Source organism: Stereum hirsutum (genome assembly GCF_000264905.1).
Source record: "Stereum hirsutum FP-91666 SS1 unplaced genomic scaffold STEHIscaffold_13, whole genome shotgun sequence".
NCBI lineage: Eukaryota > Fungi > Basidiomycota > Agaricomycetes > Russulales > Stereaceae > Stereum > Stereum hirsutum.
Genome location: NW_006763143.1, coordinates 928744 through 942719, shown reverse-complemented (window position 1 = coordinate 942719; position 13976 = coordinate 928744). Strand labels below are relative to the sequence as shown.

The window sequence follows — 13976 nt, the reverse complement described above, 5'->3', positions numbered from 1 at the left end:
TTGTCCCGTGTATGATTTCGTCCCCTGAGTCGTCTTGGATCGTGAAGTAACACCCGTCCTCAGACGACCGCTGAGCATCCTGTCCGCCGAAACTCTCCTCCGTTGCTTTTTCCTGCTGGTGTCCCGCCTCTCCACCATCATTTTCTGCTCCACCCTCCTTTGGCATCCTTGCTCGCCATACGTCCTGGTTCAGGTATGGAATGGATCCGCCATATCTCGTACATTCCCCGGGTACTCCCTCCCGAGAGCCTTTCTTGCCTGTCGATACATATCTTCGGCCTGCACATATCGGCCCTGACGGACTTTGGTTGCAACTTCAGACTTGATGTGCGAAGTAGTAGCTTGTAGATGTTCGCCTCCGAAGGCATTCTTGCGCGTCGCCGCTGTTCTTCGATGTGTATTGTCCGTCTTCGTGAATCATACTCAGAGGAGCATCCAGACACCTTGTACACCGAGCAGGGAGCATGACTTGGTGATCGCAATCCACAATCAGAGCCGATATGCGGAGGCAGAGAGGGTATAACGCAGGCGTAAGGCCGGTGAACGGCAGGTCCCGCTACTTGGAAGGATGACCACGAACTGACTTTTAATGCTTCGTACTACCCAACCAGTGCATCAGACAATGCAACTTCACGGAACATAATAATTGATATTTGCTCAAATAATGGGAGAGTAAGCTGCGGCCAACCTTCGTGTTTTGACGAAAGCTTTGCAGCACATTCATTTTAAGGCTCAGCCGACTACATGAATATTCCTTCCTAAGTGCTGTGATGCGAGCTTTCAGTATTCTTCGACTGGTGATTGGGATGCATGCATGCACAGCGAACTATCATCAGGGACCGGGAACAAATGCTTGTTGATCAAAATATAGGAGCAACCATGCACAAAGTATCGGAAGGGGCAGCAGAGACTATATCCAATTGACAATAGCCATCAACTGAGACAAAAATATTATACACAGGTATTACTACAATCAACAGACATCGACGAATGGGTAGGTGCAGCAACGGACGGACGAAGGAGCAGAAGACAAAGAACCCACATGGGCAGCAGTAAATCGTCCCACATGGGAAGCAGAAGAGCCCACTTGGGCGGCAGGTGGTTGCTCAAGACCGAGGTGGTCGAGCAGTGGGAGAGATGGAGGGCGACAATCACTTGTAACGAGAAACACTACGAGGCGAAAGCACATAAGACAGACAATGTATGAGAAGGAAAAGGGACGTACACGAAGCATCAGGCCGTATAGAAGACCCATCCCATGTGGAGGGCGAACAGGTATCCAGTCCATACCAGAAGTTCCCGATATGACCGAGAAAAAACTTATGTGAATGGTAAGAGCCACAATCAGTGGGAAGAATTACAAGATCTCAGAGCGCAACAGAGTAGCGGGAAGGTTCTGAGAGCAACATTGAGAGTTTGCTGTGTTTTGTGCAGTAGCGAAAAGCGCGAAGAGATCTCGGAGTAACTTCTACGAGAATGAGCACATCAAGGCCTCGAAACGGCTGAATACAGAGAGCGAGGGAGGAGTGATAGCAAGACAGAAAGCGATGATATTGGATGTAGCGCGAATGGGCGAAGATGGACGACGTTGCAGAAAGCAAAGCAGAACGAAGACGGCGACGCGCGAGAGGCAGCCACAACTGTACAGTAGACAAATGCACCCGAGCCTGCACGTGCGATGATGAGCGCGGAAGGAGCGTGGAAGATCCGATCCGATTCTGACTCAGCAATTTCCATGTAAGGGAATTGCACGATTCTCCGCCAAAAACCAAACGATACTTCCTGTAAGACCCACTACTAAAGTAGCGGGAATATCGAAGAGTGTTGGCGGCGCAGAGCAAAGTACTCGGAGAGGACCACCCAGACACCTTGCGCACAAAGTCTGCATTGGAAGCCGTCATCCAAGATCAGGACCATTGCTCTGTGCAACCAATACACCCCCTCTGCCTCCACATATCAGCTCTGATTATGGACTGTGCTCGCCAGATTATGCTCAGTACACAAAGCTAGACCTAATGTTTACCCCACTTCTTATCCTTCTGCATTTGCGCCACTTGGCTGTATACTTATTGTCTCATTACGTTTACCTGTGTCAGATTTCTGCAATTCACATTGTACTTTTTTGAGTGTTCTCAGTTCAGACAGTATTAGTTCCTTGGATCTTGGCTTTCTTTACTTCTTTCTATACAAGTCTTGGCTGGTAATCACTTGGACTCTCTCTCTCTCTCTCTCTCTCTCTCTCTCTCACACATATGAATATTAGATAGCTAAGTCATCACTCTCGCTGAATAGGGATCATTTCAATGTCACCGGTCCCATCTGTATCATAAACCTTTATTATACTACAATCAATAATTGTTCACACAGATCACAAAAGAGAAGGGTGCTTACCACTGGTACAAGTGTGCTTAGGCCATTACCCCCTTCTACTGTGTTCAAGCCATCCTGATTTACTTCAAGTTGCCCTTCACTATCTAACTCCTCATCATCTTCATCAAACTGAGCATCCCACCAGTCGGGATCAAGAGGTGCTCCAATATTACCAAGGAAGCGGTTTCGAGCAAATGAATGTTGGGGAAGATCATTGTGCTCGGTGAAATGTGAACGGTTGAATGCTCGGATATTGAGGTAGAGGTGATTGACAAGTAGGTTTGGGAGGCTAGGTATTATCAATGGCTATTAAAAATAGAACATATATGCAAGGAAGCTCACATGAAATTATATCCTTGCATCATAGTTTCCAACGATGTTGATGCTTGAGACAAATCCTGTAAGGCAATGTGAGTATGGATATATTGAAGAGGGAAAACTAATGAGAGCATTCACTTGGATCAAGGAGGACTGAAGCACCACTGTCAGTAGCACATCAATTCAAGATTAAATGCTGCTATGACATACCAAGGTCAAAGCCAATTCAGCCATTGCAAGCACAAGTACAATACTGCATAGTGATGAAGGCACATGATGGTCAGCCAAGTTTTCATAGAGAATGAATGTTTCTGATATATGGCTGACACAAAATAAAAGGTCCCTGCCCTGCCCATTAGTTTTACAAGACAGTGATCAAAGTAATATCCTCACCGTCACGAAGCAGAATTTTGGTGACACTGATTTGACCAAACTTGCGCATCTCTAAAGCATGCCGATACACCTTGAAGACTGTAACGGCAAACACAAAGGCATCAAATGCCACCGGCAAAATCACAGTGACAAGAGCAGCTAGAATAGATGTAGAAAGGTCTCAAGCAAGGTACATGTAACTTGAAATGCTCTATAAACCTACATCTATATGAAGGTCAGCAGAGGTCAGCTCAATCAAATTAAGATTAACTGTGCAGTTTATCATCAACACTTACGTTTCATATCCAGATGGATCATTGATTGATGTTGCACACATTGAAAATGCTTTAAATGGTGTTCCCATGCTAGATACACCCACAGACATTCTTGGCGTGACTTGCTATGATTATTCAAGTTGCAGCAAAGTGAGTGATACATTATATTCTAGGTGATTCCTCAAGTTCACATACCCAGATGTCAAGGCCCAGTCTTGTGAGAATTAAAGTTGATGCTATACCAAGGACAAGTTTATTCTTATCACATATGGCATAAACTCTGAGAGTAAACAGCACTAGAACAAGATGTGAGGTAATATCAGGAGAAACAGGAGTCTGTGTTTTTTTTTGCTTACAACTAGTAGTAATGGGTGTAATATTTTGTAGAGTTGAGAACAGCTCTCTTAATATGTTGCAGCTAGAAGACTATCGGTGAGCATGCAATAACATCATTTGGTTTTGAACTTGAAAACTGTACCTCTTATCCGAAGCAGATCCGGGCACTCCATATGCCAGACCGAGAATGAGGTACAGTGCAAACACATAGCGGTTCACAAGAAATATGATGGCAGTGCCATTCATTTTATTCAACCAGACACTGTCGATCTCCATTGGCAAGGTTTGGAAGAAGTCAATGATCCATAAGACTGAATGAATGGCAAATGAATGGCCATATCAATATCACTAATAAGATACCAGGGTGTAGAGAACATACTTGATGAGGACACTAAGGAGTAGTTCTTAATAACCCTGTATGTAATGATATCAGAATAGTGTCACGGTCATTGAGTGAGTGTAAGTGAATAAATTTGCAAACTGACCATAGCTGATCCTGGGATATAATTTCTTGAAAAACTGGTGTTGAGTTTGACATGGCTGGTTGGGAAGATCCAAGGAAGATGCTCAGAGTGATGGAAATTATGAACGACTGAAGTACTTTTATATCAAGTCATCCATGGTTTTTTTTCGGGACTCTCACCCGCTCGTAGTTACTAGAAATACATTGAAACTGCCACCTATAGAAGTTTCAAGGCATGGAAGGACAGAGCACGTTCTTTGCCAGGAGCAACATGATGATGCCATGACTGAAACAGCTAGACAAGACCATACCGTACTAGCGGCATAGTATCACAAATAAAACAGTAGTGTCAAGCAACAAATGATTATTTCCTAAAGTGAAGATTCTCCATTTCAGGCCATGATCCAGGGCGGTATGCATCAACCAAGCACTCGGAAAGAAGTCTGAGGGTCAGAAGTCTTACTGAACCGTGTTCAAAACCATCATAAGGGTCATACCGTAGCGGTATGGAGCATTCAAGAGAGGAACAGTATGGATGTTCATCATCTGCACAGAACTTGTGCCCCAATGATAACACAGTCAAGTCTGTGTTTCACTAAAAATCACGATTGAGCACGGCGGAAAGGCCTAAAGATAATAACAGGCGCTCAATCCTGAGATGCTATTGTCAGTTCGAGCCATACTCCAGGGTACTTCCGCTCTCAACACACGCCCATGGCTCATTTGAGACTCAGAGAAGTGTAAGGTCAGAGCCGCCCAAGCAACTCGGAGGATGAGAGATACTTGAAACAAGCTCTCGTCAGAAATACCCATCGCATGCAATGATTCACCATGACGAGAACATTATTACTATAAGACTCCGAAGCCTACAGCTTTACTTGTCGTTGCGCTGCATGGCGAGCCATCGTGATGTGAAATTCTACTATGAGCGTATCTCTTCAGTCTAACCTGGTGGAAGCTTCGTATACGTGTTTGAATAGGACGAGAAGGACGCACCGAGAGATAATAGTCGTAGTCCACGGTAACTCGGCATAGTACTGTGGACAAGTCGGTTTAATCCGCGTATTAGCTTGTCAGCTCGATACAGAGAGTCAAAGAGCAGAGAAGGAGAGAGATGCATTGTCCGAGTACGTGTGAACGGTGGTACAGCCCCTTGAAGATGTTTATATAGCGTGTTTGTGAGATATATATCTGCCTCATCGGGTCTGAGTCGAGAGCCAGCCCGAGTGAGTCAACCATAAATGACCCACGAATAGCTGCAGCACGAATGGAAGCGCGAACGCAGCCTTGAACATTTAGTCGATCCACTGGTCTGGCGCACTCAACTACTTACACCAATTCCCAAGTTTTGCCCACCGTGCCACATAAGTTGACGCTTCCTATAAAAACATTATTCAAAAGGTTTCAAGTCCGTCAGCGACACCGTGATCACATATGCAACCTATGTACCTATATACATCCTAATTCGTCATCACATTCGTAGCAAACAGCCAAGTCCAGGTCGAATGACAAGAATACGAGAGGGTAATTCGGAGACACGAACAGCGACAACAAAACTAGAGAAAGTCTCGAAAAGAAGAGTTCAAGTTCACAGCAGATAATATAGGGCTGGACACGAAGGATAAAGAAGGAAAGAAACAAGATCAAACAGAGAGAGACCTGTAAGGTAATCACATCATGTCAGTACCCCCACCTCACCTTGACAAAACAGAAACACGCACAGACTCGGGCCCAAAACACGACGTTCAACGTTTCGAATTCCACTGCCCAGCAGGCTGTGCCAACCCTTCATCATACACCGGCGGACTATCCTCGTACTCATTCGTCGGACTCCCATGCAACACCATCTGCTGCCTCGGGCCCGCCGGTCCCCTCGTCGGACTCGTATAACTCGACGCCCCGGGCACCGCCGTATTGATCTGCGGTGCTCTTGACGAGCTTCCAGACGCTGCTGCCGCACCTCCACCGTATAGCGACGAACCCGAAGGCAGTTCGGGAACGACGTTGTCGCCATAGCCACCACCGCCGAGGGTGTACGATCGTGGTTGTGTGGCTGGAGGTGGTGAAGTTGTGGTACCCGGGGTGTAGTAGGAGTTTGCGCCGGAGCCCGAGGCTGAACCTGCACCTAGGGCGGCGGCGGCAGCAGCTGTGGCGGCGTTGTGGCCACTCGGAGGTCCTAGAGCGGGAGGAGTGGTAGTTTGGGTATACGGTGCGGTATTGTAATAGTTCGTTTGGTTGTAAGCGTCGGGGACGGGAGGTGATCGAGATGCGGCGTAGGGATCGGCATAGGCGTTCGATGGATACGTTGAGTTTGCTATTGATACAGACATTCAGTCAAACGGCATACTGAAGAATATTCGGGTATGACTCACCTGAAGACTCTACGGCATGGCCATATATGACCTGGCTGGGATATTGGTCATGGGCCGTGGGGTATTGACCAGTCGCTTGCGTGGGGTATTGTTGATGACCGTAGCTTGGGTTCGTGTTCAGATAATCATGCGTAGCAGCACCAGCACCAGCACCAGCAGCACCAGCACCTGCGTAGCCATAGTTTGACGCGGAGTAGGCGGTAGTGGACTGTGATCCCTGTCTCCTGGGTTGTGGGGGGTACGCATTGTTGGATGTCTGATTCGATGGCGAGTAGTACTCATCCACCGCTCGGGTGTTCGTCGGCGCGGGAGCATATCCATTAGCATAGTGGCCTTCGTTGCGTGCGGTATAAGCGCCTGCAGCGGCACCTGCTCCCACCGCGGCAGCACCAGGGTGCGTATCATGATAGGAAAGCGAATGCTCTTCGTCTTCGTGAGCGGTCGTCAGAGGCTGCGTGGGATCATACTCTTGAAAAGCGGGCAGACCAATTTCGCCCTGCTTCTGCCTCGCCTTGCGATCCGCTTCTGCCTTGACGGCATCAAGACGCATCTGCTCCTCATACCCTCCCGGCATGGCCGCGTTGTTCCCCTTCCATCTCTGATCTTCGTCGGTAGATTTAGAGTACGGGTGTCGAGGGTTGCGACGGATACAACATTTGCCGATACCGTAGAAGCAGCCGCTGAAGAAGAGGAGGACCCAGGCGGCGAGGGTGAGCCAGATACCGTTTCCCATGGAGGCTGAGCCACCATCGACGGAGTTGATGCGGGATTTGGCAAGGAAGAAGAAGGCGATGTCGAAGACGAATGCGAGGAGTGCGATCACGGCTGCGAAGCCGGAGATGCAGGTACTGCAGCATGTCATGGAAAATTCGCGGACGTGGGCGAGAAGGCCAAAGACGGACGATCCGGCTGCGAGGACGAGTGCCACGATATGAAGCACGAGGGCGTAGGTGACCCATTTAACTACGACCTGGGGGATTTGGATGGAGGTATCGTCGCCGACGAGTGCGTTGATGTCTGAGTGGAGTAGGATGAGGTTTCACAGGCTGATGTGCATGCTGGCAAAACGAACCGTATTCATAGCCGACAGAGGGTGATGAACATGTTGTTCCATTCGAGAGCGTGGTACAGTAACCAAGAGTACCAAATGTAATGGACCCGTTAACACTCTCGACCTGGAGCGATGCCTTGAGGAAGTAAACTGATTTGACCCAAGGAACAGAGAAAGAGACGACTGCTAAAAGGATGGTCGCGACGAGAGTGACAAGAAAGCCCGGTGTGGCAGGCCTTATGATGCCCATCGGGACGAGGGCGATATAGAGGCAAGAGCAAAAATAAGATAAGTTAGAGTCGAGATAGCGGCTGAGGAGGGGCGGACGGGTGAAGATGTGGATGTGGATGGAGACGAAGGGAGGAGGCCAAGCTCGCAGCGGCTGTGCTTCCGTTTCCACAGCCTCCGCTCCTCGCCACAACCCACGCCACACACCGCCATTTCTTGGCTAATATCTGCGCATTTCCCTCGGATCTCTATCTTCCGTCTCTGCTCATGTCTGTTACTCTACATCCTCCATTCCATAAACTCCAGCGACTTTCGCTCGGCTGGATATTCGCCCTTGGCTGGCACGTCTATGCATCCCTCCACCGTCTTCCACAGCGCGAACCCGTTCTTCTCCATCACGCGACGGCTCCCCTCGTTCCCAACAAAGATTGCCGTTCGAACATGTCTCATACCCATCCGTGGAACACACCATTCGTTCATCAGTGTATCCATTACTGCCGTCATGATACCTTGTCCATGATGTGTTGGGCTCAAAAAATCTGCAACGAATATCATCACTTTAGTTGCTCCAGCTCAGTTCACTTGCTCAAGCGCTCATTCCTTACCTGCCAATTCCCAAACAATCTGAGGATATCCGACTGGCAACGCTTCATTCGCATCTATCATTCTCTTCCGCTCGTCTGGATCCTGCTCGTCCAAAAACCGATACCTCGCAAACGAACAATCACCCAAATAAACCTCCGTGCCATCCTCTCGTCTCTCCCTAATAATATTCACCGGACACCGACTAACCATCCGCAGCCCCTCGCCTGCCAGTCCCTCCACCTCCCTTCCTGAACTCGAGTCTTCGCCTGTCAGCTCCGCCAACGCCTCCCTCGCCACCCCCTGTCCCCTCGCCACAAACGCCCTCGCTCTCTCCACCGGGTATGGAATCGTCGGACCAGCCAACCACCTATAAACCCTCGGATCATCTATAATCGCCCTATGCGCCTCTACATCCGACGCTCTAGGCGGGGTGATGATTATATGTGAATATGGAGCCGGAAGAGTCAGGTAGGGCTCGTTCGTGGTCGGCGAGAGACGAAGAGGATGTAGTCGAGGATGAGGTGAGGATGTGACTACCGGCGTAGCTGGTGGGTATGACATCTTTTCGCTACTTCTGTCGGCAGCGAAAGCCGTGTGGGTAGTAGAGCAGTAGTAGAGCAGGTACGGGGGATACTGCCGTCCTACAATATCGCACTTATAAGCACCGAAAGCCAACAGCTCGAGTCACAACCTCGCATTTGACTCATTCATTCGTCAGGCCGATACAATTCGGTAGCCTGTCTCGAGTTTGAATGATTCTCACAGCAAATGGAAAGATGAACGAATGAAGTCGCGTGTCCCTGTATACTTATAGCAACAAAAACTGTATACGTAGATGATAATTCAATACACTGACACCAACTTGAACCACCGCTCGAATCGTCTGTCCGTATGTACGAGGGTGGTCGCAGTAGTACCATAGATGATAGGGCACGTTCGATAAATACGTATACACATACAAGCAAGCGAACGCAGAAACTTCAACAGCTTTCATCATTCCAAGACACAGTAATCACGAGCCAGAGCCACAAATCACAGACAAGCGTAAGGACGTCGAGAACAGGTCACTGTCTTGGTAGTAAAAGACCATGGCTATTACTGAGTGAAGAGTATGCGGAACACAACAGGAAAATAAGGGGAGGCATAGGGTCATCATGTCATGCATGAGAAGAAAATGTTCGACGATGCAAGAGTCAAAGACCAAGCGGACGTGGGGGACGCAAAGAAAACATGGCGACCACACGATAATAAGATGACGAAAGTAAAAAGAAACGAGGAGGACGCAGAGCAGCCGCGATGGACGTGCTAGTAACTAGAAAGAAGAGGGGTGCATCTACGTATATCAAGACGTGAAGCCTTTAAGTAACGAGATCGAGATGATGGGTCGCAAGGGAGTGAGTGTCGAAAGACAAGAAAGAAGTAGATGGGATCAAGGGAGAAAGGAGGCGCCGCGTATCGAACTACGTGATCAGGAAACTATACCACAAAATGAAGAGAGACAGGCATACATAGATGGATGAAGGTCAAGAAACGATGCGTATGACACACTGGGATGGATGAGCGGCTGAGCGAATGGATGGATAGATGAGAATATACAAGGTCTTGAACGAGGCCCGCAAGCGATACAGCTCGCCAGTAGGGATACATAGTGAAAGCAAGCAGGGAAACAGAACGTCGATAGCAAGTCGTGACAACAACATCGCGCGGAGAAACCAAAGGGCGAAGAACACCCTACCAAAGCCCGGAAGGGATCGGTTCGTCCCGTCTAATCCTCGCTCTTCCTCCTCCTCTTCATTGGCGGACGACCAGGTGTAGACCTCTCATTCGACAACCTCGAGTTCATCAACTCTTTAGAGCTGCTCAAACGTCCCTTTGCAAGTGGATCCCACCCATCCGAATCCTCACTGCCACTTTCGTCTTCATTCCCCGCCTCTTCATCGAGAACCCTCACCCCTGATCGCGTTTGCATGAACGCATCCAAAAGACCGACTGTACTCTTCGACTTATCCGTGCCTTTGCTCTTGAGGCCCGATGCCTTACGAAGACGGACTATGGGACTATCGTTCGGCGGAGTGACAATCATGGGGCTGGAACTACTGCCTTCACTGCTCCTGAACCTGTCCCTGAAGAACGGACTGTCCGTCTTGCGTGGGGTCTTATAAGTGGCAAACGGATCGTCGCCCGCGGGGAGAGCGGGCCCGAAGAGATTGCCGGAGGTGCCACTGGCCCAGCGCCCAGGTGTAAGGTTGAAGAGGGACCTGGACGAGGGCGAATCGTCAGAACGACCTCGCTTGCCCAGCAGACGATCGATCACGGGCCCGGGAGAATCGAACAGCTTGCGAGGAGTAGACATGGGGGCGGGGGAGGGCTCGTCGAACATGCGTTCCAGAGTGTTCTCCGCCCGTCTGGTGATTACGCCCACGCTCGGAGTATTAAACAAGCTCGCGGGTCTGCGCGTCGTCGACGAAATGATGAGCGGGCTGGCATCAAGGCCGGAAGGCGAGGTCTTGACGGCTGAGGATGGACTGGGTGCGTAACCAGTGACAGCAGCGAGAGGTAGCTCGCCCACGTCCTGGTGCAGCGGGTGACTCGGATCCGGGAAGCGCCAGGCTTTGACGGCGCGGAACGGTGAGGGGTGATAATTGGGCGTGATAAGACCATAGTCAGGGTCGTTGAGGGCGAGCACAGGAGAAGAGGGCCTCTGTTCTTCTGGTTCCTCGGGCGGAGTATACGGTGGGACGTATTCGTCGAGAGTATCAGACTGAGGTGAGTCCGGAGGAGGTGACGCACTGAAACCGGAGCGGGAGACAGATGGGCGGGATAGATCATGTTCATATGCAGGAGCAGGGAACTCTTCTTGAGGAATGCGAGGCGCGCCAGGGGGGTTTAGCTCGTCTTCTTCCCCATCGTATTCGTAGTCGTAGTCGTCGTGCGACTCATGGCCATTCCCTCTGTCGTAAAGAGCAGCGGAATAGGCTGGAGGAGGAGCGCTAGCAGCAGTCGTCGAGCGTTGCCTCGACTTTGAAGAGGACGCCCGGGGAGCGGCAGATTGAGATGCAGAGGCTTTGTTCGCCCTGCCAGCTTTGGAGGGCACCGACACATTCTCCTTATCGTTGGCTTGTTCTTAGCCAGAAACGAATGAGTCAAGTTGATACTGAAGCGCATAGTGAGATCAACGTACTGGTAGGCGCTGTGCGACCGCCTCCGGTGGTGTGGCGGCGGTTGGCCATGTCGACCTTGTGTTTCTCATGAACATGACGACGCCACATGCTTTTAGCGTTGATCCCAGCGTAAGTTCTCCTGCAGAAAGTGCAGCGGAGACGAGGTTCTTCCCCTTGAGGCCAGCCATCGCCGCCACGATCCTTGAGATCCTTCTTCCTCGAGGGGTTCCAACCTCTGGGAGGCTCGAGCTGAGTGGGATAACCGATAGCGTGTGGATTGTTGTGAGTTTGATTCTCCGAAGTGTAATCGGTGGGATCTAGGAACCACTCTGGGTTGGCAGCCATGACAGAGTAGGTGATACCTTCAGGATAGTTCTCGTGTCCGGGAAAATTGTCGAAGGGCGGGTGGATGAAGATTGCACCGGGGTCGGTTGGGAGAGGATCCATGGGGATATGGGGATGCATGAGCGAGTTGTTGCGAGCAGCTGGGGGTGGTCTTGGTCGCGGTCCTTGGATGGGAGGCTGATACGGGCGAGGGTTGAAGGAGGCGGCGGCGGAGGTGAAAAAAGTATCGGGAGAGGAGACGCTACGTTGAGGCGTCGGGGGACCGGCGTGGGTCTCGGACATGGAGCGAGATCGATACTGTGAGCGATGTGACGATTAGTGAGCAGGTGGGCGCTCTTGGTGGGCGGTGGTCGTCGACGACGGCGGGAACGACGACGAAGGGACGATGGACGATGACGGTGGCGCTTGAGGCTTGTGTTGAGAGAGGAGAGGGAGAAGAGAATACGCTGGTTATGTAACGAACAGGAATCAGTCAGTCGGTGTCGCGTTGGCATCGGAATCTCAATCGGAGTTCATTTGATGCGGTTCGTTTTTCACCACGTGATCTCTCCTCTTCCATCTCTTCCAGCTTTTGCTCGTTTGAAAATGTCTGGACGCCTTGTGCGCTGCCCAGCCCTACTTATGAAGTCGCACTCTGAGGGAGCTCGAAAATATCGACGAGCCATTATGCAACAATATGATAAGTTAATATATGTTCGGCGATGACGCAGGCTGCATTGCTCGCCAAGACTCTTTGTGGCCCTCATCAGGAAGGCAGTTGAACTCGGGGAATCAACTAATTCTTTTCCTGCCTGCCTCCCTCGCGTTACCCGCTGTTTCCCGCAGCATCAGTTCTGTTGCACAGCCCCCCATGCGCAGGACCACGTATGACAAGAGGGACTTGACGACACACAGCGGGTCGGCCGCAGAATAGGCATCGCGGTTTACTAAGCACCTAGTAATCACTCGTCGACGAAGAAAAATATAGGTACAGTAAAAGCAACATCCCAACTATCCATCATACATAGCTTAGAACAACAGAGAAATGTATCTAGCGGAAGAATGTAACTCAGCAACTGTCATCATGATCGCAGGAAGCAGACGAGAGCCACATACCCAGCGATCATCAAAGCGCCACCCATAGGTGTGACTGGACCCAAAGCCTTAAATCTATACATACTCGGTGGTCAAAAGCAAAGTCAAATGACCTACGACCACAGGACATTACACGTACCGGTCCCTGTTCAGAGTCAGACCAAAAATGGTACCCGAAAAGAGAAGTCCGCCAAGCGCGATGGCAGGGGTGGCAAAGCGGTGGACCGCAAACCGTGGGTGCTGCAAAAGGCCTTGTCAAGCACAGCTCCAGGATAAGTAATCATATAGCATCAACGTACAGAAGAGATGACGAGGAGTCCAAGACCGTTATATACCTATGTGGACAAGAGAAGGAATGTATGTCAGTGAATGGGCCACACAAGCGACGTGACAACGAGAACTCGGGTGGCACCAAGCGCACACGGTGTTCCAGCATACGAGGTCTACCTTGTCCTTAATATTCTCAACAAGATACACTCACCGCGTAGTGTACAGCAGTCATAAAAGCAGTTTGCCTGTCGGTAGTCATTCCTGGTCTACTCTTCAAACCATGTGAACCAAACGCGCCAGCAATCATCCCGGCGACCACTTGGAAGTCGATGAGTACAGGACCTGTCTAGAAAAGGAAAACAACACACCAAAAGCACTTCCTGTGCGCCAAATTAGAGCAGCATTGGGTGCGAAGGGCATGTTATGTAAACGATATGAGGAGTTTTGGGAGGGTCGGATTGTGGTACGGCGAAATGGGCAGAAGAGAATGTGGGATTAGGGTGTGTAAAGGGAGTCCTTATAAAGCCTGACTAGTGGGTGTGTGAAGCAAGTTGTGAGTGAGCCGGCAAGAAATCCATTGGACAAGGACCAGACTTGCCGGGACCCATTGCGGAGGCGAAGGTGCTTGGCCGTCAACCCGGCGCCACTCTTTCCCATTCGGGACGGAGTGATCGAGATTTCGAAATTTCTGCAAAGCGACTTTGGCAGGAGCAGCTCTTCCTCACTTTCTTCCTTCACGGCCTCTTACGGCGGGTA

General features: G+C 50.2%; 5 protein-coding genes across 5 annotated transcripts; all 5 read right to left on the bottom strand.

The window, feature by feature from the left end:
- Window positions 1–2275: 2275 nt before the first annotated feature.
- On the bottom strand, window positions 2276–4209 carry STEHIDRAFT_113570 (uncharacterized protein; the record flags this gene model as incomplete). Its single annotated transcript, XM_007307487.1, has 12 exons — window positions 2276–2332; window positions 2392–2659; window positions 2713–2768; window positions 2899–2941; window positions 3054–3219; window positions 3284–3285; window positions 3357–3460; window positions 3531–3631; window positions 3692–3753; window positions 3814–3982; window positions 4051–4085; window positions 4157–4209. The coding sequence occupies 12 exons, from the start codon at window positions 4207–4209 to the stop codon at window positions 2276–2278; spliced, it is 1116 nt and encodes a 371-aa protein (XP_007307549.1).
- Window positions 4210–5879: 1670 nt separating this feature from the next.
- On the bottom strand, window positions 5880–7807 carry STEHIDRAFT_133350 (pali-domain-containing protein; the record flags this gene model as incomplete). Its single annotated transcript, XM_007307486.1, has 3 exons — window positions 5880–6448; window positions 6507–7523; window positions 7579–7807. 3 exons carry the CDS (start codon window positions 7805–7807, stop codon window positions 5880–5882), a joined length of 1815 nt encoding a protein of 604 aa, XP_007307548.1.
- A 338-nt stretch (window positions 7808–8145) lies between these two features.
- STEHIDRAFT_22851 (uncharacterized protein) lies at window positions 8146–8871 on the bottom strand (the record flags this gene model as incomplete). The annotated part of the gene is made up of 2 exons (XM_007307163.1): window positions 8146–8324; window positions 8391–8871. Coding segments are annotated over 2 exons (660 nt in total), but the record flags the coding sequence as incomplete, so codon positions are not given.
- Window positions 8872–9422: 551 nt separating this feature from the next.
- On the bottom strand, window positions 9423–12158 carry STEHIDRAFT_170711 (uncharacterized protein; the record flags this gene model as incomplete). Its single annotated transcript, XM_007307485.1, has 2 exons — window positions 9423–11493; window positions 11552–12158. The coding sequence occupies 2 exons, from the start codon at window positions 12156–12158 to the stop codon at window positions 10136–10138; spliced, it is 1965 nt and encodes a 654-aa protein (XP_007307547.1). The 3' UTR covers window positions 9423–10135.
- A 779-nt stretch (window positions 12159–12937) lies between these two features.
- On the bottom strand, window positions 12938–13527 carry STEHIDRAFT_63389 (uncharacterized protein; the record flags this gene model as incomplete). The annotated part of the gene is made up of 4 exons (XM_007307245.1): window positions 12938–13025; window positions 13090–13190; window positions 13250–13285; window positions 13432–13527. The coding sequence occupies 4 exons, from the start codon at window positions 13525–13527 to the stop codon at window positions 12938–12940; spliced, it is 321 nt and encodes a 106-aa protein (XP_007307307.1).
- Between the last annotated feature and the right edge of the window lie 449 nt (window positions 13528–13976).